At 31.1% G+C, this 24,452-nt stretch overlaps 2 protein-coding genes across 4 annotated transcripts; one reads left to right on the top strand and one right to left on the bottom strand.

Moving 5' to 3' along the window:
• The first annotated feature begins 7,790 nt into the window (after positions 1 to 7,790).
• LOC140867556 (protein trichome birefringence-like 33) lies at positions 7,791 to 12,781 on the top strand. 3 transcript variants are annotated; one of them, XM_073272632.1, is made up of 6 exons: positions 7,791 to 7,998; positions 8,280 to 8,487; positions 10,896 to 11,067; positions 11,326 to 11,528; positions 11,929 to 12,087; positions 12,442 to 12,781. In XM_073272632.1, the coding sequence occupies exons 1-6, from the start codon at positions 7,791 to 7,793 to the stop codon at positions 12,779 to 12,781; spliced, it is 1,290 nt and encodes a 429-aa protein (XP_073128733.1). The 3 variants fall into 3 exon arrangements, with proteins under 3 accessions (XP_073128733.1, XP_073128731.1, XP_073128732.1); XM_073272630.1 differs by having other exon boundaries at positions 8,268 to 8,487; XM_073272631.1 differs by having other exon boundaries at positions 7,791 to 8,006; positions 8,273 to 8,487.
• A 7,662-nt stretch (positions 12,782 to 20,443) lies between these two features.
• On the bottom strand, positions 20,444 to 21,302 carry LOC140865724 (abscisic acid receptor PYL4-like). The gene has a single exon (XM_073270456.1). The coding sequence runs from the start codon at positions 21,277 to 21,279 to the stop codon at positions 20,617 to 20,619; it is 663 nt and encodes a 220-aa protein (XP_073126557.1). The 5' UTR covers positions 21,280 to 21,302; the 3' UTR covers positions 20,444 to 20,616.
• Between the last annotated feature and the right edge of the window lie 3,150 nt (positions 21,303 to 24,452).

The following is a 24,452-nucleotide window of genomic DNA, read 5'->3' as shown; positions in this document are numbered from 1 at the left end:
GCCATCTGCGATCTGCCTGTATTGAAGGAGTTCTTTGCAACTGCTCAAATCGAGCATGGGACTGTCAAATGCTTGATCCGGACAGAGTCCTACTCCTTCAATCAAAAGTTCTTCGCCAACACATTTGATCTGCCCTCCAGGGGTTTGACAAAATGCGCGGATCTTCCCGATGGTAACTGCTCATACTGGTTAAAGGAGTTCTCAACCACTGATGCTCCGATCAAACTGCCGGCTCAGAAGACATCTCTTAAAGCTCCATTCAGGCTATTGACCAACATCGTGGCCAAGAATCTTCTTGCCAAGGCTGGATCATACGACAAGGTGACGATAGAGAAATTCCAATACATGGCTTGTATCGCCTCCAAAATCAACATCAACTGGTCAGACATATTGTTCACTACCTTATGTGAAATGATCAGGAGAAAAGGGAAATCCGAGGGATTTGCTCTGCAAATTTGCCACATCTTGAGCGTCCTTGGAGTAGACTTCTCCAAGACTGAGCCTCTGCATCCCTCCAAATGGCTCAACAAGTCTACAATATTCAAGTTTCTGAACAAGAAAGAGGTTGCGGTCGACACTCTGCCTTCAACCGCAAGTGTTATTGCTGTCACTCAACCGCTTTCAACAGTTTCGGTAGCGGCCAAACCAGCCCATACCAAGAAATCTGCCAAGCGTCAACTTATCATAGAGTCTGACTCTGAAGACGAATCACGTGAGAACGTTCCACTGATTCAAGCCTTCAGCAAGTCATCTCCTTCTGTCTCCAAAGCAGCTGTGTCATCCACGCCTGCAGGCGAGAAGAAGAGGCAGCACAAGAAGTTAAAGTCTCTTTCTGGACTTGCTCCTACCGTTCCAACACCAATTCTGCCAACGGTTGAGACTACTACCACTGCTGCTACTACTGCTCCACGTCCTACCAAGGGTGTGATAATTAGGGAAGGTGCCTCATCAACTCCAAAGGTCACTCTCGCTGATCCCAAGGACAAAGGGAAAGGTGTGATGATCTACTCACCTAAGGCTCAACCAGCAGCTACTGTAGAGCTCAACTTGATCATCTCTCACGTTCTCCGCACTGTCAAGCGTCACCTACAATGCTTTGACAGATGGCATCATTCCCGTACTCACCTGACGCTTGCTCAAATATTTCCTTAGTGGAAAGCTCTGAATGTTATTGAGCAAAAGATGCTTCTTTTTGCTGACACTAAAGACATCGTGGAGGCTCTGGGAAGAAGACAGCTCATCGACTTGAAGCTTCGAGGAAGCCTGTTATCTCTGTTGATTAATGAGCGTGTCAAGAACTTCAAATCCAAGAGTCCTACCGCCGCCGATGACTTTGTGATTCTGACTGGACTACAGAATAGTCTACGTCAAATCACTCAACTACTTCAGCACTTCCAAGCTCTTAACAACGTAAAAACGGCAGCTTCAGCAGCTTGTTTACAGGCTTATGGACTGGAAGCACAGGTGATGATGAAGACTTTTCTTACCCAAGATCAGGGTGAAGAAGACGTCTCTGCTCTTACTCTTTCAGATGGGATTCTGACCGGTCTCATCACTGCTGACCTGTTTCAGTCATCCGCCCTAGGATCGATTGTGGGAGCATCTTCATCGGTCGACCCCGCCTCAACCGCAGTCCAAGCAGTAATTCAACCGGAAGCAGCTGTGCCTGCTCACTCATCTCCAGCGACGACCGCTCACACCTCTCCCAGTCGTCCACAAGATTCTTTCGAAGTGATTGAAAAAGAGATTCCTGTCACCTCTGTGACAGAAGCTCCTTGCAGCAGTGAAGCAGTAGTGCCCCCAACAGAGATACCAAGCACTATTGTATCACTTGCACCTCCAGAACAGCCAATGACTGATGCTGACCCAGCACTTCAACCGTCTCCATCTACTGAAAAGTTTGTGGAAGATCTCCTAATGGATGAACCGAGTGCTGATCCTGCTACTCCACCAACCATCTTGGCTGCAGTCGAGACTCCTACATCTCCAACTGTACCACTATTGGAAGGTCCATCAGCTAGCTCACCAGCCAGATCACCAGCACCACATCATCTTGCGTCTGGCCCGGTTTCACCAAGGAATGACACACAGAGTCAAATGCTTCCGACTGATGACTCATTAATTGAAGCCATGGCCGCAGCTCTGGATCATACTTTGATAAATAGGCTTCATGAGCTCATGCAAATAGTTCGATCCTTCTCACAAGACATCACAAACTCATCCTTATCGGTTGACAATTCACGCCAGACGATGATTCGGCATTTTGAGACCGTGTCTCGAGACCTTGCTCACCTGTCCAAAGAGATCACTGCCCATCATCGCACTCAAATCAATACGCTCTCTACCGTCTCCGAACAAGTTGTCAGATCCGAAAACCGCCTTCATAGGCAGTTGAATGATCGGATGGACACTATGCAAGCTACTCTACTTGCTCAACTAGATGCAAAAATTGATACTATGCAAGCCTGCCTTGGCACTCAACTCACTGAGATCATCCTTCGACTCAACCAAGGTGATGCCAAAAAGGGGGAAGAAGAGCAACGAAGAGCAGCAGAGGCAAGAAGACGTGAGGAAGAAGCCGACAGAAGAAGAAGAGAAGGCGATAGGTCAGGAGGAGCCAGTTGGTTCAAAAGATGAACAACTTGTCTCTTCTTTACTTATCGCAGCTGCATCTCTTTTTTGTTTTTCTTCAGTAGGTGTAATAAGAATGCTTATTGTAATTAATGAAATTCATTCTCTCAATGAAGTTCATTTTAATGCTTTCATATTGTTCTTGGAGCACTTAAGTTTTGTCATCACCAAAAAGGGGGAAATTGTTGAATCCGACATTTTGGTGATAACAAACAACAACTCATTGTATAGGAATGTGCTACCAATCTTTTGTACTTCAGGAATTTACTACAACTCCTACCGCAACCGTCTAAACCTTTCAAGTTGTCTACCGGAAGCTTGTCAACCGCCTTTGTCTCTCGACCGGTTGCAGTCACAAGCCTATCGACTGGTTATTCAAACCAGCAGAGGATAAATCTCTCTACCGAAAGAAAGTCAACAGTTTATCAAGATATCTCAAGACAAATACTTGAGACAAGACGTTCTTTGCAAGATCTTTTATCAAAAGCAGAACCGGCGTATCAGAAGATCTGTTGACTCTTGCATCGAGACAACAAGTTGCACTAAAATGGCAAAAACGCAGAATGGCTACAGATAAAGCATTCGACCCTTTATACCAGTTTTGGATCCTGGAAGTTGTCTGCATTTAAAGAAGAGTACGATCTTCATGCAGAATCATCAATGCATTTATGAAGCATTAAATGTGAATTCAATGCAGCATCAGAACGTTCAAAATAAAGACGTTGATGATTGACCTATATAAAGGAAAGATTGCTCAAGACAAAAGAAGAAGACAAGCAACACGAAAAATCTCAATCAACTCAATCACTTGAATACTATCAGAAGTCCTCATCTGATATACTGAAGCAATACTTGAGCACACTTACAAGATCATTCACTTGCTGCTCAAATAAACCCTCGCCTACAGTTTACATATCTGATCTTCAAGGATCATCCTAGGGTTTCCAAGCCTCTCGACCGCTCTGCAGTTTGAGAAGCTCAGCCGGACTGTATTCATTAATTGAAGAGACTTGAAGCTACTCTGAAAGCTTCCATCAGTCTGATAAGAACTGAGAATCTTATCTGTGTAAATCTAGGAGTTTCGGATTAGGCATTGGATAAGTCCTAAGTAAGTGGGTGTATTGCAAGACGTTGTAATAACCAAAGTCTTCTAGTGAATTCCTTCCTAAGTGGAAGAAGGGGAGACGTAGAAGGATTAAGCCTTCGAACTTCCATAAATCGTGCCTCATTCTTTACTGCATATTTATCTTACATATTGCTCATACATCGTGTTGTAACTTGCCTTTGCATCACTAAAACCTCTGAACTATTTCCGCACTATTTAAGTTGTTCAAACCGTTTTAGAAGTTGAGAAAACAGATTAAGTGAACTAAACTTCACTTGATCATTTTGAAAAGAAATAAAATAAGTTTTAGAGTGTATTCACCCCCCCTCTACCCTCTGAACCGATCCCAACATATATATATATATATATATATATATATATATATATAGCAAGTAAATGACATTTATATAATTAAAATTGTTATATATATATATATATATATATATATATATATATATATAAATGTCATTTACTTGCCAACGATTTTATTTATCTACGTTGTCAAATTTGAGTTTTTTTATTATTTTTATAATTTTTGCAATTATGGTTCTTTTTTTCCGACATGACGCCTCACGTTCATGTGATGTCAATATAATGCATATTAAATTATTAATGTCCTTGTGCTGAGGTACGTGACACTTATGTGTACGTGTGGTGTTAGTATATCCAGGGCCGATCCTAACAGTTTTTTGGCCTGAGTCTAACTTTTAAAAGAAGCCTCTAAATTATATAGTGTGTTTATATTCTTTTAGACTAATAACAAATTTTTCGATTTAGAAAATGTGCAATAGTCAAAATATTTTTATTTTAATTGAGTAATAAGATCAAACATGTACAAAATGATTACTATAAAACAACTCGTCTAACAGTTTAGAGCTAACAATATTTATCAAATTGTTCAAAAATGTTTTTTCTCAATTAATAGCATAACCAATTCATTCAATCTTTTCATATAACATGGTTTATTGAGGAAATGTTTTGAAAAATTTAAATTTGAGAAATTTTGTTTTGCACTTACAACTGTAAAAAGTATATTCAACAAGATTTTATAAGCAATATGAGTATTTGAGAAATATCTATCAATTTTTTTTTCAAGTAATTCACTAAATCCATTGTCGATTTTGTTTTCTTGGTAATGAGAATTTAAAGAATGTCAATTCCGAAAATAAATCGTGCTCATTAATATCAAAACAACTCTTATGAGTCAGAAAATATGTTTTTATATTGGTCCACTACATTAATATATGATAAATTTAGGGAATACAAATGTTTTTTGTTTATATTGGGCACGAGAAAAATTATTTATATTTGAAAAAAATTATCAAGAGACATATGAATAATAAACTTCATAAATAAATTTATCAAAAAGCCCAGAAATAAAAAAAGAAAGTTTATATTAGGCAGTAAGCAAAGAAAAAATAATTTTCTGAGATATGAATGAAAAAAATCCAAGAATAATTAATTTATATTGGATCAATTTACACTTTTATAAAATAAATAATTTTTTTTTCAAAATAATGGGCCCTTGAAAAAAAAATGGGCCCGAGTCGGACGTGTAACGCCCCACTGTATCAAGACGAGTCTTTTCAGCGTGCTTATGTCCTCACTCACACGCACCCTGAAAACTTCCCAGGGGGTCACCCATCCTATAATTGCCCCAAGTCAAGCACGCTTAACTTTGGAGTTCTTATGTGATGAGCTTCCGAAAAGAAGATGCACCTTCTTGATATGAGCAGTACATATGAAATCTTTTAAGCTCTCCTCAACTATGTAGTCCCATACCTACACAGTCTCAGAATCCCCTCTCATTTCGGCACGGGATCGGTTCATTCATGTCACCCGTCGCCCATTCTTTGGTGGAGTTTCCATCTTTCAGGTATTAACCACCCATATTGCGGACCATGTACCGCCCTAGGACTTTTTGGCTTCGGGTGTCACATGCCCACCAGCTTCCGCTTGGTTCGTCCTCGAACCACACCGTACTGGGAGAGGTCAGGCTCTGATACCATTTGTAACGACCCACTGTATCAAGACGAGTCTTTTCAGCGTGCTTATGTCCTCACTCACACGCACCCTGGAAACTTCCCAGGGGGTCACCCATCCTATAATTGCCCCAAGTCAAGCACGCTTAACTTTGGAGTTCTTATGTGATGAGCTTCCGAAAAGAAGATGCACCTTCTTGATATGAGCAGTACATATGAAATCTTTTAAGCTCTCCTCAACTATGTAGTCCCATACCTACACAGTCTCAGAATCCCCTCTCATTTCGGCACGGGATCGGTTCATTCATGTCACCCGTCGCCCATTCTTTGGTGGAGTTTCCATCTTTCAGGTATTAACCACCCATATTGCGGACCATGTACCGCCCTAGGACTTTTTGGCTTCGGGTGTCACAGGACGACTCTTCGGCCTCCAAATAGGAACGGCTTTGAGTATATCAACACTTGGAATAGTAAAAAATGGGAATTGGAATTGAAATTGGAATTGGATTTGGATTTAGAATTGGAATTGGAATTGGAATTGAAATTGGATTTGGAATTGGAATTGGAATTCTTGGATTGGGAATTTCATTTTAGTGTTTGGGCTAATGTTATTTAGGAATTGGATTTGATACTTAAAATTAATCTAATTTTAAATTTAAAAATTTTTGTTTTATTTATTTTTTAAAAAAAATATCTTTCTTATTAATAATATTTAATAGTCACATATATTTTTTTATACATGGTATTTAATAAAATAATTTATAAATATTAAAAAAATATTTATTTTTCGTAAATAAATTTTTTGATAATGAAAAAAATTTCATCAAAAGAAAATTGAGATAAAGTCATCAAATAATGATAAATTAAGTTTTTAGCATTAAAAATAATTGAAGTTCATTGTTAAAAAAAATCTACATAATTTTTAAAATATACAAATATTTTAAAATTGTTTCAAAATAATTTTTTCAATTGTATGATAAAATATTTATGAATTAAATGTATTATTTTTTGAGGACATGATATTTTTAGTTGGTTTGAAAAGAAAAAAAAATTTATTTTGTGTGTATAACCCAAATCCCATGAAATCCCATGAAATCTTTTCATTTTTTCCAAGATTTCATTTAGTTATATCAAATTCCATCAAACCCCACCAAACACCAATCCCATTTTAAAATTCCATTATACCAAACGCTCAAAATGGGATTTGAAAATCCAAATCCCACCAAATTCTATGATATCCATGGAACCAAACACATAGTATTGATGAACAATTTTAACAACATCATCCATGACTAAAATTAGCTAAAAAAATTAAATAAATAAACAAACAATTATAAGACGAAAATTGCAATTCTCCTGATTACTAGTACTATTTATATTTATTTATATATAACATGAAGCCTCTCCAGCTCTGCGAGTTGGGAACTGGGATGGATGTTTGTATTGCATGTTGATCTTTAGAAGGAAATATGAATTAATATGTTATTATTTTTTGGCCCAAGAAATTGATCAATGCAATTCATAAATTATGTATTCATTACAGAGTAGGAATACCATTTTGATTTATTGGATGAGAAACGTGTATGCTGTTAACTTTGTCTTAATAAAGCATGCTAGTTTTCTTTTTAAGACTAAAATCCTAAATTTCCAAGATATTTTGTGATCTTAAATCCTAAAAAGAGAAACATATTTTTCAAGATTAATGTTAATTAAACTTTCCTACTCCACATAATTATTCACCTAAATATTCGAAATTAATTCAGGTAACACGATTAAGTCACATGCAAGTTTGCTCTTAATCATTCTCACTTTTTAAAAAGTTTCGTTAAAAAAAAACAAACAAACAAAATACATACTACTGAAGCAATATTTTGACACCATGAAAATATAAAATTAAATTTAGAAACTTCACCTGTAACATTTAATTTTCTTAAAATCTATAGGTTTTATTCCAATACATGATTTCATGATTCCATCCATTGTGGAACATATATATGCACCACCAATTCAACCAAAGAAGAATAAATTTCTCCAAACTATCTTCTCTCCCTTTACATGTAATACTCAAACAAATGAAGCCACCATTATCTTCCTCCCCTTCCTCCGCCTCCGCCACACTGCTCCGGAAGGGCCGCATCTCGCCGTATATCTTTACTCTATTAGTATTCATCCTTTTCATCACCATCCTCCAAAGTGAAGACTTTACGAGTTACATATTCCGCGCGGAATTCACTTCGGATCGACCTTTTCACCCAGACCAAACCATACCAACATCCACAAGTAAATTCGTATGACATAATCTTCACATACATTTCACCAGAATCACTAGTGAGGAATATTTGGCATGCATGCAGGACTCCACCTTCTTTTTTTTTTTTTTTTCAAAAAAAAAAATTAAATTTATATAATTTTATTCATCAAACACATACAAAACACAATTTTTACATGCATGCCCTAATTAAATTTCTTGAATTTTATCTCGTTACCATTATACAGAATTCCTAGCTTAACAAATTTTTTTTTTTTTTTTTTTTTTTTGGTGTTATAAGAGGAGAAACAAGAAGTAGAAAAGTTAGCATTCGCGATCGGAGAGAGTGAAAATAATTGCGATCTATTCCGCGGATTATGGGTGCGAGACGAGTCGTGGCCGATATACGAGGAATGGGAGTGCCCATACATACAACCACAGTTGACATGCCAATCATACGGCCGGCCGGACAAGGGCTATCAAAAGTGGAGATGGCAACCTTATGGGTGTTCCCTTCCCAGGTATATATGCTAATTAATTAGTTTTTTTTCTAAAATTTTTAAATGGCATGCTTATATGGTGGTATAATATAAATACTAATTAATATTATTAAATTATGTTGCGACTAGCTTATTATATGGCTAATTAATCATTTCATTTTTTTAAAAAATAAAATAAAAAATATTTAGTTTGTGTGATAATAAATAAAGAAATCGGTATTATCCTACTATTGTGACACTACTTCTATCTTAATATCTTTACCGTCAGTTTTGTCAAAAAATCCTTCCTTATGGTTAAACGGGAAAATTTAGTAAAATATGATATCTTTACATATATATCTATCTATTATGTGAGCTGGTTGCTTCGTTCTATAATGGAAGAAACATCATATATATTTCCCTATATAATATTACTAGAGATCTTTAGCATGCAGTGTATGCATGTATAGCTATTGTGTTCAAGAGATTGAAAGATATTAGGGTGGAATTGATTTGAGAATTTTTGGAGAGAACTTTAAAAAAAAAAAATTCTGCTATCCATCTAAGTTAACATTACAATCGACGGAAAATTGAGGGGAAATTTGGGAATAAATCAGTTCCTTAAATTCATGATTTGGGCCTGAATCGGAAATGACATCAAATATTTTGGACCAAACCGGAAATTTACCCATCTTTTCTTATATATATTAGCGACTTTTGGTATGCGGCAGAGGCGAACCCAGAAAATTTGGTCGGGGGCGCAATTACAGACAGAGCTATGTGTTGTTTCGCCCGGGTGGTCGCTTGGGCGACCTAATTTTTATTCCTATTTTTTATACATTAAATTTAGTCAACTTTGTCAATATCCCCGTGAACAATTTTAAAAATAAAAAGATAAAAGCTCAACACATAAAAAAATAGAGAGCTTAGAAAATTTTAGTTTGGATAGAGATAAAAATTTGGCTCCGTTATTGGATACAATTGATAAAACAATCATGAATGTCATTTTATATCAACTAAAAGACGACCAAAAAAGTTAAAATATTATCATCAATTCATAATAATTCATTATACAATTATTTGATTAGTTATTAAACATATTTTCTTTGAAATATAATACATCAATATTATTTAAAATTAACATGTATCATAATTTATTTTATTAAAAAATTAATATAAGTATATACTAATACTTTTTTAAAAAATTTGAGGGGGGGCCATGCCCCCCTAAACCCTACATGGGTCCGCCCCTGGTATGCGGTGCTACCAGTGCATGCATGTATACTAACTTATAATTTATATATATAAAAAGTGAAAATTGCTTTTTTGGTCCTGTAGGTTTGTCACTTTGCGATTTTGGTCCTTTATGTTTTCATATTTCAGTTTTAGTCCGTTATCTTTATTTTTTTGGCAATTTTAGTCATTTTTTTTGATATGGCGCTGATGTGGTACCAATGCAATGCTGATGTTGAGCTGACGTGTATAGTGTCATGTAAGCATTTTCGAAGAAAAAGACCAAAATTGTCAAAATTTAAAATATGCAGGACTAAAATTGAAATAAAAAAACGTAGAAGACCGAAATCGCAAAATAACAAACATATAGAACCAAAATTGCATGTTTCCCACAAAAAAAAAAAGTTCATACTATAATTCGCGGAACGCATGAAATTGAAATTAGAACAAAATATAGAACCAAAAGTAAAATAACGTGGTGTTAATTCTTAATTTATTTTTAATGGTCGTTCTTTAACAACCAAAATTTGGATGCCGTATCCATGTAAATTGGGAAAAACGGTTTATTTATTAATTATGGTTTAAGAGTCGATTATTGAGAAGCCGGAGCATTTTTCCTTTCCTTTTGTTTTATTTTTCACAAGTTTTTAACCCTTTTTTGGCTAATGAAAAAAAATTCTGGAATTACAGGGGAAAAAACACCCAAAAAAGAAACTAAAAACAGAAGGGTTCGCTTGCTTTAGGGAAAATAAGTTTTTTGGTCCATTAACTTGTCCATGATTTGGTTTTGGTCCATTATCTTTTTTGATGTGGTTTTTGATACACTAACTTTGTATTTTCAGTATTTTTTGGTCCAACTGCATACGTGTTGATTTCTCATTGGTCCAAAATTATGACATGAACCAATCAGAAGCTGACACGTATGCAGTTGGATAAAAAACACGAAAAATTCAAAGTTATTGTACCAAAATCTACATCGAAAAAGTTAATGTACCAAAACCCAAGGGGGTAAAGTTATATTGGATCAAAAAACTTATTTTTCCCTAACTTTATAGTAATATGTTATCAAGGAAGAGCAAATCTTTAGCCAAACATTATTTGCAAATTGAAATGCAAATTAAAGTTGACTTAAAAAGGAAGGATGTGATTTAGATGTTTGAAATAAAAAATATGACTTCTACTAAAAAATTGATATAGATTTGATTGTGATCATACAGGTTCAACGCAACATTATTTATGGAATCGCTTCGAGGAAAACGGATGATGTTCGTCGGCGATTCTCTGAATCGGGGACAATACATTTCCATGGTATGCTTGCTCCATAGAGCCGTAGCCAAAAATGCCAAGTCCCTGAAAACTTCGGGGTCTAATATGGTTTTTACTGCCGAGGTATATATGCATCGTCATATAAATTCTTCTTCTTTTTTTTAACTTTTCATTTTTTCCATCGACCGTTGACATGATAGTACTGGAAATTACTAACACATCCAGTGTCATCTAAGCATAGGGAAAAAAAAAGTTATTGTACTATAACCAAACTTTGCTGGCTTACGAGACCAAAGTCCCAAACAGGACAACTTATGAAAGGATTTTCGCAATATATATAGTTTTCGATGTTTTTAAACATGGTTTTGATAATGTTTTCAGGATTATAACGCGACGGTAGAGTTCTACTGGGCACCCCTTCTACTAGAATCAAACGCGGATCACCCAACAACAGAAAAAATAACGGAGAGAGTAATTCGTAAAGGGTCCATAGACGTGCATGGCAAACACTGGAAAGGAGTCGATATACTTGTCTTCGGTTGTTACGTGTGGTGGGCCAAAGGCGTTGAGTATATCAATATTTTGTAAGTTTCTTTCTTCAACCCTATTTTATACTCGTATCAGCTAACCCAAATTTAGATCCATGAAAACGTGCTGTCACATCCCATCATTTAGCGAGCTAGGTTGTGCAAGCCGACCCATATGTCATTTGGGCCGACGGGTTGAAAATTTCACAACCCAACCCACCCATTTAACAGGATGAGGCATGCCAACTCGATAGGCCTAGATAGTCTCAACTGATCCAACTGATTTGGACAATTCTGACCAATTTCCTATATTTGAATGAGATCATCTATCCATGTTTCGAGGTCTCATTATAACAAACCTCTCAGCAAAAAAAAAAAAACCTACTTTATTGTCTTAAAATAGTACTGTAAATCCTATGTATCCATATATAATTATTAATAAATAAAAAAAACACAGGCGAGGTTCTTTTGAAGATGAAGTAAAAGACATAGTGAAGGTGCGAACAGAGGAAGCATATGGATTGGCAATGGAGGGCATGCTGGATTGGTGTGAGAGAAATATGGATCCAAAAAAAACAAGAGTATTTTTCACTAGCATGTCACCTTTTCATCAAAAGTAAGCTACTTGGAACACTGGTAAATTTAATTTGTAGTTAAATACAAAATTACATGTATTAGAATTTTTTTTTTTTAGGAGAAGTCACATTAGTTACTATAACTTGCTCATTTTATATTTTTGGTCCTCGCGTCCATTAATTTACATTTTTAAAAAATGTTACGTACTCATTTTTCATTGGAACGCTTATCAGCAATGTCCGACTCCATGTTAGCAGTTTTTTTGGTTCAATATCATTAATTATTTTATGGTGTCACATAAGAACTCTAAAAAAATAAATAAATAAATCGGGAATTGACCGATAACATCACAAAAAATGGTCTATATACTAAGATTAAAAAACAATGCATGCAGGAGTAGTGAATGGGGAGGGGTTCCAGACGGGAACTGCTACAACGAGACGGATTTGATAGATGATCCAAGCTACTGGGGATACGAGTGCAGCAAGCCTATAATGAGAGTCATTTCCCAAGTTTTCAGCAGATCAAAGTTTCCCATCATGTTTCTCAACGTGACACAGCTTTCGGGTTACCGGAAAGACGCGCATTCGTCTATATACAAGAAACAGTGGGTTCCTTTAACTCCCCAACAGATTGCCAATCCCATGAGCTACGCGGATTGTGTGCATTGGTGCCTGCCTGGGGTTCCTGATACCTGGAATGAATTCGTCTTCGCTAAGCTCTTTTATCCATGAAGCAATGGACATTTCGGAGGATTCGATTCACGGGAAGATGTACGTGGGAAGCAAGAAACATCATGCAGGAGATCAACCAAATTAAAGCAAAAAAAAAAAATATTTATGGGACAATGACAAATTATACATAGTGCATATGCATACATGCATAAATTTATATTAATCAATTTATTATTAATAGTTTTGGAGCTACAAAATTTCTTTTTCGTTTTTGTTTTGGTTTTTTTGTGTATGATGTATATGGAACTTTACAATATCAATGCATTACTCATTAGTAAAGTAGTGTTTGAGATCAGAATATCTAGTAAACACTTCTCAGTTTTTCCTTATCAAAATTTTGTTAAAAAAAAACAAAAAGTGTTTACATACTCTCACAAACACTACCATTTGAAGACCACCGTGGAGCAGTCGGGCCCGTAGCAAGGACCGGACTTTGAGTGTTGAGGCTGAATTTTATATTGAAAAGTTTATAAAGGTTAAAATATACATAATTACTTCAATATTTTAGTCTGTAATTAACATATTTATATATTGTAATCTTTTCTTTTTGTTTTTTGAATACCAATAATTATACACAAAATTCATTTTTATTATATTAATATTTTTAATTTTATAATAGTACTAAAGCTTTTAATTTAAATAGAGCGCATTTAATTATGTTAGACATAAATTTTATTTTTAAAAGATTGTGTGAAAATTTGATTAAAGGAATAAATAATTTGTTTTATCAAATAACTTGAAAAGCTGTAATATTGTTCATAATATTTTCGGTACGTAGAGTATAATTTTTTTATTATAGTTTATATATGTTAGTGTTGTTATATATTATCAAAATAAAGAATTGGCCCCGTTTCAACTTTTAGGAAAAATTACAAATTTAATCATGTATGTTTGTCACTTTGCGATTTTGGTCCTCTATGTTTTCACATTTCAGTTTTAGTCCTGTATGTTCTGATTTTTGGCAATTTCGGTCCTTTTTTATTCAAAAATGCTTACGTGACACTGTACACGTCAGCTCCACATCAGCATTGATTTGATGCCACGTCAGCCCCACGTCGGAAAAATGACTAAAATTTCCAAAAAAAAAAGATAACGGACTAAAACTGAAATCTGAAAATCTAAATGACTGAAATCGCAAAGTAACAAACATATAGGACCAAAAAAGAAATTTTTCCCAACTTTTATGAATGTTTTTCTATTTTATTGATTTAAATTTAAATAAATATATACCAATTGATTTATATAAAATATATATGTATATATATAATTCACTTGATGATATGTTAGAATAATTAAACAATATTGATTTTATTTCTTACAAAAAATTTGTATATTTGATTTATATTTATAGTTAGTTTCTATGCATGCAATCAATATCATGAACACATTATTTTAATATATATATATATATATATATATATATATATATCTATATATATATATCTATACCTATTTAAATACATATTTAAAAGTGTGAATAAAATGTCAAATTTTACAATTGTGAAATAACAACTTTGTCATAATTCTATAAGTAAAACCATATAAAAATATATAAGGTTATAAAAGTAAAAACAACATTTTAGTTAGGGCATAAACGTAAATCAATATTTCTATTATATGTATAATCGATTATTATGATAATGTCAAAATTGACAAATTGTGTGCGTATTAGGATTCAGTTTTTAGATAAATTAAAATACCAAAATACTTTGTTTTTTTATTTTTTTGTATATAAAGTGAATATATTTTTTCCACAAATATTTTTTAAAAAATTCCACAAAAATATTAATTAAATACTATTAGTTTGTTAAAAAATTGAAACACCATATACTTGATTTTTATTTGTTTGTAGACTGAATAAATATATTTTTTAAAAACATCTTATATATTTTAATTTGTGTAAGGACCTATTGAGGTAAATAATTATATCATTAGTTCATATTTAAATATAAAAAATATTAGAATGGAAAAAAAGTGAGAGGGAAAAATTCAAAATATAAAAATAAAAAATAATTGTAGAATAATTTAAATTAAGGTTTAGAATGCATTATCTATATTACATTTGTTTTCCATAAATCAATAGCCACAAAATAAATAATCAACAGTACATAAGATAAGAAATTACAAAATAAATATTTGATTTAATCAATTTATCTCACTTATTAACAAATACATAATAAATAATATTGCTTGAAAACATACATACATGAGTTAGAAAATAAGACGAATTCATGATACGAAACAAACCATAATTGTTCAATATTAATCAAGAAAACAATAGAAAACACTAGCTATAATAATTGCATATGTTTCAATATCAATATTGTGACAAGATAAAACTACATTAATTATTATATTTATAAGCTTACATGAGTTATTAAAAATGTCTTATTCTAAACTGTTAATGCAGATATAAAATAATGATAACCATAAATGATAAAAATATTGAAACTCGGGGGTTACATTGTTCAAAAATATTACAAATTTTTTTATTAGTTGCAATGTTAAAAATTATATTGATTCCATAACTAAACATGCATGTAATAATTTTCTTTCAAATAATATATATTACCAATTATTATAAAATATATTTTATTTAAAGAACGACAACACTTCAATAAAAGGATGATAATGGATCGCGTCTAAACTTAGCCTTGTATCAAACCCGCCCGGAGAGACGATTTTAGACTTGCCCAGATGTGTTCACAAACAGATCCGGGTGGGTCTTCGCATTTGGCCAGACCCACAATAGAAATTGCTATTAATAAAGATGATAAGAATATTGATTTTTTCATAGAGAAAAAATAATGCATGATAAATAGAAAAAAAAATCGTGAAATAGATATAAAAAAAAAATCAACATATAGAGGAAAAAATATTTATTAATAATTTAAATTAAGGTTTAGAATGCATTATATATGTTATTATTATTATTATTAGATAAATCAATACTCGTAAAACAAGTAATTAACACATAAATTAAAACATTACAAAATAAATATTTTATTTAATTTGATTAGCATATCTCACTTATTAGCAAATACATAATAAATCATATAGATTCAGAACATACATACATAATAAAAAAATTACACAAATGCACGATATCAAACATGTCATACTAGCTCACTATTAATCAACCAAATGATGGAAAATCGAGTTAATAATTGATTCTTTCATAGAGAAATAAAAAACGGATGGAAGATGGGAAAAAAATGAGAGAGAAAAATTCAAAATATAAAAGAAAAAAATAATTGCGCAATAATTTAAATTAAAACTTAGAATGCATTATCTATATTATATTTGTTTTTGATAAATGAATAGTTAAAAAATAAATAATCAACACAAAAGATAAGAAATTACAAAATAAATATTTAATTTAATTAACTTATCTCACTTATTAAAAAATACATAATAAATAATATTGCTTGAAAGCATACATACATGAGTTAGAAAATAAGACGAATTCATAATACGAAACAAACCATAATTGCTCAATATTAATTAAGAAAACAATAGAACTGTAATAATTGCATAGGTTTTAATATCAATATTGTGACAAGGTAAACTACATTAAATACTATATTTATAAGCTTACATGACTTATTGATAATGTCCTATTCTAAATTGCTAATGTAGATATAAAATAATTATGACTATAAATGATAAAAAAATTATTAAAACACGGGTGTTATATTGTTCGAAAATATTACAAATTTTTTTATTATAGTTGTAATGTTAAAGATTATATTGATTCTATAACTAATCATGTAATAATTTTTCTTTCAAATAGTATATATATTATCAATTATTATAAAATATAATTTATTTAAAGAACGACAACACTTCAATAAAGGGATGATAATGAATCGGGTCTAAACTTAGCCTTGTATTAAACACGCCCCGGAGAGACAAGTTTAGACTCGCCCAAACATGTTCACAAACAGGTTCCGGTGAGTCTTCGCGTTTGTCCAGACCCATTATATAAATTTCTATTAATAAATATGATAAGAATATTGACTTTTTCATATAGGAAAAATAATGCATGATAAATGAAAAAAAATCGTGAAAGAGATAAAAAAAAAAAACATATAGAGGAAAAAAAATATTTATTAATAATTTAAATTAAGGTTTAGAATGCATTATTATTATTATTATTATTATTATTATTATTATTATTATTATTATTATTATTATTATTATTACTACTACTACATAAATCAATACTCATAAAACAATTAATTAACACATAAATTAGAATATTATAAAATAAATATTTTATTTAATTGGATTAACATATCTCACTTATTAGCAAATACATAATAAATCATATCGATTCAAAGTATACATACATAAGAAAGAAAATAAGACAAATGAATTGCACCAAACATGTCATAATCTTGCTCAATATTAATCTACCAAATAATGGAAACTCGAGTTAATAATTACATAAAAATCAATATCAATATTGATAACATGATTTATTGATAATGTATTATTAATATATATAGCTATAAAATAACGATGACTGTAAGTGATGAACATTTAAACTGTAAGCTTTTGGTAAAGTGACAAGTGATCGGTCCTACAATTGGTATCAGAGCTAAGGTAATGACTTCGATTCTCATTGATTAGAAGGAGTGCAATGAAGATTGTTGAGTGCAATAATTATTTTTGCTTGGTAAAACAATTGAACCATGACGCTTGGCTGTCGTGCGGTTTAAAAGATTTGAGTTGCACTATAACCGCCAGTTATAGTTTTTGGTAAAGCAGGAACTAGCGCTCGGTCCTATATATTATTACAAATTATTAATAAAATATTCTTTTTTATAGAACAACATCATCACTTCAATATACTACAAAATTTTAGAGATATTAAATTAAAAAAGAATATACATTTATTCTCAAAATGGATAAGACAGTTGAAATACAAGACGAAATGTTAACATTTTTAATCAAAAGCATTCAAAATTCAAGCAAAAATTTAGCAACAAAAATTATTGCAATAGTAGATTTCAAACAAATTATCATGAAATTAAAAATATAAAAAAATGTTCAATAATACATTGATTATTTACGATATTGAATTACAAGTAATAGAAGATAATAACACAAGAATTGAGGTTGGAGACAGTGAAATTATTTGGTTGGAGACAATGAAATTATTTATAGTCTTGTAAATAATTATTTCAGCATAATCCAACAAAGAATCAAAGAATAAAGATATAAAAAACAAAAATAATTGATAGAAAAAACATCACAAGAATTATTATCGAAGTTGATGAGAGAATTAATTTTTTAAAGAATAAATAATGGATGACAAATGAAAAAAATCGTCAAAAAAGAAAAATGGTTATGTAAAGAAAGAAAAGACGTTGTAATTTAATTTAAAGTTTAGAATGCATTATCTGTATTATTATTATTTTTTCAAAATCAGTAGTGATAAAATATGTCATGAAATCAAATTATATATTTTCATCAATGTCTAATTTATACAAAATTATAGTACTATTTGTTACAACTATTATTTGCAACATCGTCTATAAATTCAATTAGACTTGTAACATATAAAATCCTTAAACAAAGATTCTTCGCACTCATTTTATAATACATTTTGTAAATATCATATTTCATTGAATTTAATATTTACTAAAATATCATGAAAATTATTAACTAACTGAATGTTTATCTCAACTCATTTATTTAACAACGTTTATCGATAATAAAAAGTGTTTCCACGTGCAACGCACGTGACTTTTACTAGTATATATAAATATATGATCACTGAACACATTTAAATTTTTTGCGCTCTAGCTGATATATATATAGTTATGTATGTATGTGAGTATGCATGTATTTTATTTATTTTTTTTGCGATTTTAGTTATTTATGTTATAAATTTTAGTTTTAGGCATATATCTTTTGATTTATTTATTTTTTGTAATTTTATTTATTTTAATTTATATTTCTAATGTAGCACTCCAGGAGTCAGCGTCGCATGACTCGCATCTAAAAAAATAAATAAAATTAAAAAATAAATAAATAACCAAAAATATATTGCGATTAAATCTGAAATTTGAGATAATAAAAGATCAAAATCACAATTGAAAATAGGAATAAATACATGACTAAAAATACAATTTTTCCTACATTTTTATGTGAAAAAATTATACAAATTAAGATATATTAATATTTAGCAAATTGGAATAATTATTTAAGTTATAATATTTCTAGTTCACCTTAAACAACCAAAAAGAAAGAATAAAACCTTTCAATTATGAACATAAAATGTTCTATTCTTTAATGCAAATGAATGCATTTCCTTTTATATTATATTATAAATAATCGTAATATTAGCCAAGTAAAAGATGCTAGCTATTCCAAAGCGAAAGGAACAACTTCAATTTAAAGCCCTATTGCCAACTTGCACTACTACTTGCATTTTCCATCGTTTAATAGAATTCAAACGCAGGTAAAAATTCATTTTAGAAATTTTCTAAAAGGAAAAAAACAACGTAATTAAGAAAAAGAAACCCCACTATAACAAGTGGGCTTGTTCGTACGACAAGTTGGGGAGCAAGTTTAATTATTTAAAACAAAGTAAGCATTAATTAAACTTTAGAAAATAATATTATTATATATAAGAGTAATAATAACAACTCTACCGACTACCAGAGCCATAATTAGGTGAAAAATTATTAGTACAGTCCAATTATAATTTGGTCATTTCTCATTTTCAGTTCGATACATTTTCTAAGTCACAGTTTTTAGTTAGTAAATTAGGTTTCGTCTTCACTTTTTAGTCCTTTTTCAATAGAATACCGATAGAAGTTATATGTCACATCATCATTTTAATTAAAAAAAAAACTAAGTGAAAATTAGTACCACTCATGTGTGGAAGATGTTTCTTACATCCCAAATGTAAGACTTTCGATATATATCATCACACTTGGATTTAAAGAGGCGTAATGTGAGAGATTTATATTTATAATATTTATTTTAAAATGTTCTTTATCGAATGCTAAAAATCACGACAAAAATATTTTCTCGATAAATGAAATACACCAGGATCGGATATGAATTTGCTATGCAAACCCGAAAAATTATTTACAATGGAACAAGTATATATAGAACACCCGAGCCATCTTTTCTCGTGCTGTCTCGATCGGTTCGTAAATCTTATAAATAATATATATAATGTGTGTGTGTGTGTTAAGCACATATTCAAATACACATTTATATTAGAAATTTAACGTTACAATATTGATAATGCGGTACTTTAAAGTTAATCTTTATAAAAATAATAGACACTTGCACTAGAAAAATTATAAGCAAAGTTATACAGAATTTAGAGTACGTACGGGGGATGCAATTCCTTTTCCTTTTTCCTTTTCTTTTTTTTTTTTTCCTTTTTTCACCGCTTTGTAATTATGGAGTAGATTATAAAAATAATGAACTTTGGCTTTGTTCTTTTTGGTTTATTTTCCCCTTTTCCATTGTAACGTGGCACATTAAAATATGTATCCAAATCATGTTACGTCAACAATTTTAATGAGAAGAATAAAATTTGAAATATACCTAAAACTAAAATTGTGAATATCGATCGAGATACAAAATCAAGATATAAAACGATTAAAATTAATTATAGATTTTTTTCGCGAACAAATATACACAGTACCTATTGCTAGCAGCATTATTCATTCGATCGTACTAGGTATTAGCTTCTACATTAATAATAAAATCATAAGAGTACGTACGTAAAGGAATAAAAATAAAAATTCAACAACATATAAAAAAAATTTATATAACTAATTAAATAAGATGATTTATTTATTCTAATTTTTGGCCAAATTTTGGGCGATATGCGCAAGCGATACGAGATTGCATCTCACAATTGTACCAACGAAAGCACAGGTTTCTTCCTTGGTATTCCCATGGGGAACATCCACCACGTACGATTCCACCACCAGCGTCCCATTTCCGGCGCCGCCGTCCAGTGCATGCAGCGTCGTGACGGAGCGGTAGTTGCGCAACCGGTGCTCGCCGCCGACCACGCTGAAGCTCATCACGTGCTCCTCGTCGTCCAGGATCTCCAGCCTCTCGGTGCTGGACGCCGCCGGGAGGCCGGAGACCACCTGCACCTCCCGCAGCGTGCCCACTTCGCCGCCGCCGAGGATGACGTTGCAGCTCTTGAGGAAGTGCTTGTAGGCGTGCGGCTGGTCGAAGCGGCGGACTAGAGACCACACGGATTCTATCGGAGCTTCGATCGCCTGAACCATCGTGGAGCAGCACTGGTTCGCCGCCACCGAGTGAGAGTGGCGGTGCAGCGAATTCTCCGGCAGGGGAATCTGATCATAGGCGCCTGAGATTTCGCGCATTACCCTGGTGGGCTTCGGCTGTTTACGGTTGACGGCGGCGGCGGCGGAGGCTCCGCCAGTTTCTCCACCGCTTGGAGCGGCCGTGTGTTTGATTCTTGGAAGCTGAAGAGAGGAAGGCATTTTGGAGTTAATTTTTCAAAGTATTCAAGAAAATGCGGAGACGGTGCAGTGACAGCTACATATACCATGTATATTTATAGAGGAAAAAATAAATAATAAAAAAATACTTATAATATTATAATATTATGTTTGTGATGTTTCCTGGGAGGGGAAAAAAAATAAAAAGAAAAATGAATTTGATCTCGTGGGATACCGCATGTCGATCCTCAACTTGCATTCTCATCTTCTCGATTGGAATATATATTCAGCTGTTTTTTTTTTAAAGTTAGGTGAGCGGATTTTCATAATTACCATGGATAAGATGAACTGTAAGTCATCGGTTATATATTTCGTTGTTAAAATTTGGGTTTTGTTCATTAAGTTGTCAATATTTGGTTTCATATATTAAATCTTATTTTTTGTCAAATATTTGTTGATGTAATATACTCATATACGATTAGTCAAATAATTTTCAATGTTATGTCAAAACTTGTTATCAGATTAGTATTTTATAGTATGATATCAGTATTTTTCGGTATCACACGACAATATAACCAAAAATATCCGAAATTAAAAGTTTACAAGACCATTTTTTGAAAATTTAGTTGAAAAAATTGAAACAAATTAGTAGGAAAAAAAAACTATTTTGAGATGAAATAATACTACTAATTATTAAGAACTTATCCATGTAAACGGGGGAAAAAAGCTTATCCAATGCTGCCTAAAATAGGATGACATATGTAAATGATGGTATAAATGATTATTTTCTTGAATAACGACATTAAAGACAAAAAAGGAATCCATAATAGCGTGTGCGTGTTGAGAATTGAGATCGTGATAAGTTCCATCGATGCTCAATAAAATCAGTGATTGAAATGAGATTTTTAACTTTCTTATCTACAGATATTTGATTTGATCCACGATAAACTCATGAGATATAATAAGATAATTTATAATCTGCATATACATATATATTGTTCAGGTAATATTTGTAATCTTACTCATTGAGACCCACGTTTGTTGAATCATAGTGATGTGGTGGACATTTGATATCGCACTATACTAGTTTTATATCCGAAATTGAGAGTTTCTATCAGAATTCCAGTTGGAGAGTTTTTAAATTTTGTATAAAAAACGAGAGTTTTTTTTAAAAAACCTTGGCATCTTTTAATTTGTGTTTCGATTTATATCATATATGTATGCCTAGTAGGTTGTGGCACTATAAATGCATACTTCAATGTTAGTTGATGGATGTTGGAGCTCAATCTACCTTAAGGTAGCTTAATTGTAGATCTAACGGTTCATGATTTACTACGTCAATACTGTAATATTAATAATTATATATTATGTATTGAGAATCTTGAGATATCAATTATCGGATACATGGTTTGAGTACTATCGTGAAAATAGAGTCTCATTAACTGAGGATGTTGATGTAATTTGCCCAACCGATCAACATTATGCCTTTGGTTTATATGAAAGATAATGCTCTGTGTACATAGAGTCTTACATAGAGAGTTACGCTCCTTATTAAATTAGGAAAGTATATCAAAATTCTTTTAAAATTTCTTTCTTTTCAACCTACAATTCTTTATCTTGCTCAAAAAAACTTTTCACTAAAATATTATTATTTTTTATTTTATTACTTACTTATAGAATTAATTTTATCGAGTTTAATAAAAGTCATTATTTTATAAAATTTTAAAAAATAATTATGAAAATATTTTATCGAGTTCAACAACAATAATAATTGTTTATTTTTTTATAGTAAATATATTTTAAAATTTTTAAAATTAAACTTTCAAAAATCATATATAAACGAGATTTTATTAATATGTATTTAAATTAAAATATATTTATTATTGTTATTATTATTATATGTAATAATTAATATTTACATAATACCGAAATCTCACTTATATAGTTTTATATAATTTAAATTTGAATTTTTAATTGTATGAAATTTAAATATACTTACTACAAAAATAAAAATTATTTTTAAAACTTAATGTTTTACAAAATAATTATTACATGTTGAAAATTTATGATACAATATACAATAATTTTTTTCAAACATACAATATATAAAAATATGTTAAATATTTTTTAATCCTATAAATACTTAAAAAATTTTAAAAAAAAATTATCAAACCAAAACTCGAATAAATCAATAGAGATCGACTCGGACTCGACTAACTCGATCAACCGGCCAAACCTACATGATTTTATTTTTTATTTTGTTTTTTAACAAAATATTAATTATTACATATAATAATAATAATAATAATAATAATAATAATAATAATAAATATATTTTAATTTAAATAAATATTAATAAAATCTCGTTTATATATGATTTTTGAAAGTTTAATTTTAAAAATTTTAAAATATATTTACTATAAAAAATAAACAATATTATTTTTGTTGAACTCGGTAAAATATTATATATATTTTCATAATTATTTTTTAAAATTTTATAAAATAATGACTTTTGTTGAACTCGATAAAATTAATTCTATAAGTAAGTAATAAAATAAAAAATAATAATATTTAGTGAAAAGTTTTTTTTAGCAAGACAAAAAATTGTAGGTTGAAAAGAAAAAAAATTAAAAGAATGTTGATATACTTTCCTAATTTAATTAATAAAACGTGTAACCATTATGTAAGACTTTATGTACACATAACATTATCCATATATGAATTGGTCAGATAAATGCTTTTACTAGTAGTCAGATAAATGCTTTTACTAGTAGTAATTCGAGTTCGTGTTTGATTCGATCATGATCAGTTGCGTGAAAATATAATTAATCAGAGTACGAGGGATCCTTGTGGAGAAGTAATTATTCATATAAGGAGAGTTTAACGATTAAGAAAAAAACATGGTACTTCAAGGGTGGTTTCCAAGAAATATCAGTAAATTTATTTAGTTTATATATTAGCTAGTCATTGTAGCTTAACTACCCATTCACACGAATTTGGGATAATTGTATTTTTTTTTTTTTTTGGTTTTATAATTTGTAGGTTTTTCATTTTTGCTCGTGTTGTCGATCAATTTAATTACGATTTTAGTTCACTAATTTTCTTATTTTTTTCAGTTTTAATAATTTTTCATTGGAGTGTTACTATATTAGCACTCTCGTGAAAAATGATTTAAAGTGTAAATTAGTGAACAACTAAAAGCGTATATGAAAATG

Source organism: Henckelia pumila, chromosome 4, assembly GCF_033568475.1.
Source record: "Henckelia pumila isolate YLH828 chromosome 4, ASM3356847v2, whole genome shotgun sequence".
Taxonomy (NCBI): Eukaryota; Viridiplantae; Streptophyta; class Magnoliopsida; order Lamiales; family Gesneriaceae; genus Henckelia; species Henckelia pumila.
This window is presented reverse-complemented; position numbering and strand designations above follow the sequence as displayed.

Bases quoted from the DNA above. Each gene is read 5' to 3' on its own strand.
- LOC140867556 (XM_073272631.1), top strand. From the start codon at position 7,791: ATGAAGCCACCATTATCTTCCTCCCCTTCCTCCGCCTCCGCCACACTG. The intron at 11,529-11,928 runs GTAAGTTTCTTT...AAAAAAACACAG, and splicing joins GTTGAGTATATCAATATTTT to GCGAGGTTCTTTTGAAGATG. The intron at 12,088-12,441 runs GTAAGCTACTTG...CAATGCATGCAG, and splicing joins ATGTCACCTTTTCATCAAAA to GAGTAGTGAATGGGGAGGGG.
- LOC140865724 (XM_073270456.1), bottom strand. From the start codon at position 21,279: ATGCCTTCCTCTCTTCAGCTTCCAAGAATCAAACACACGGCCGCTCCA.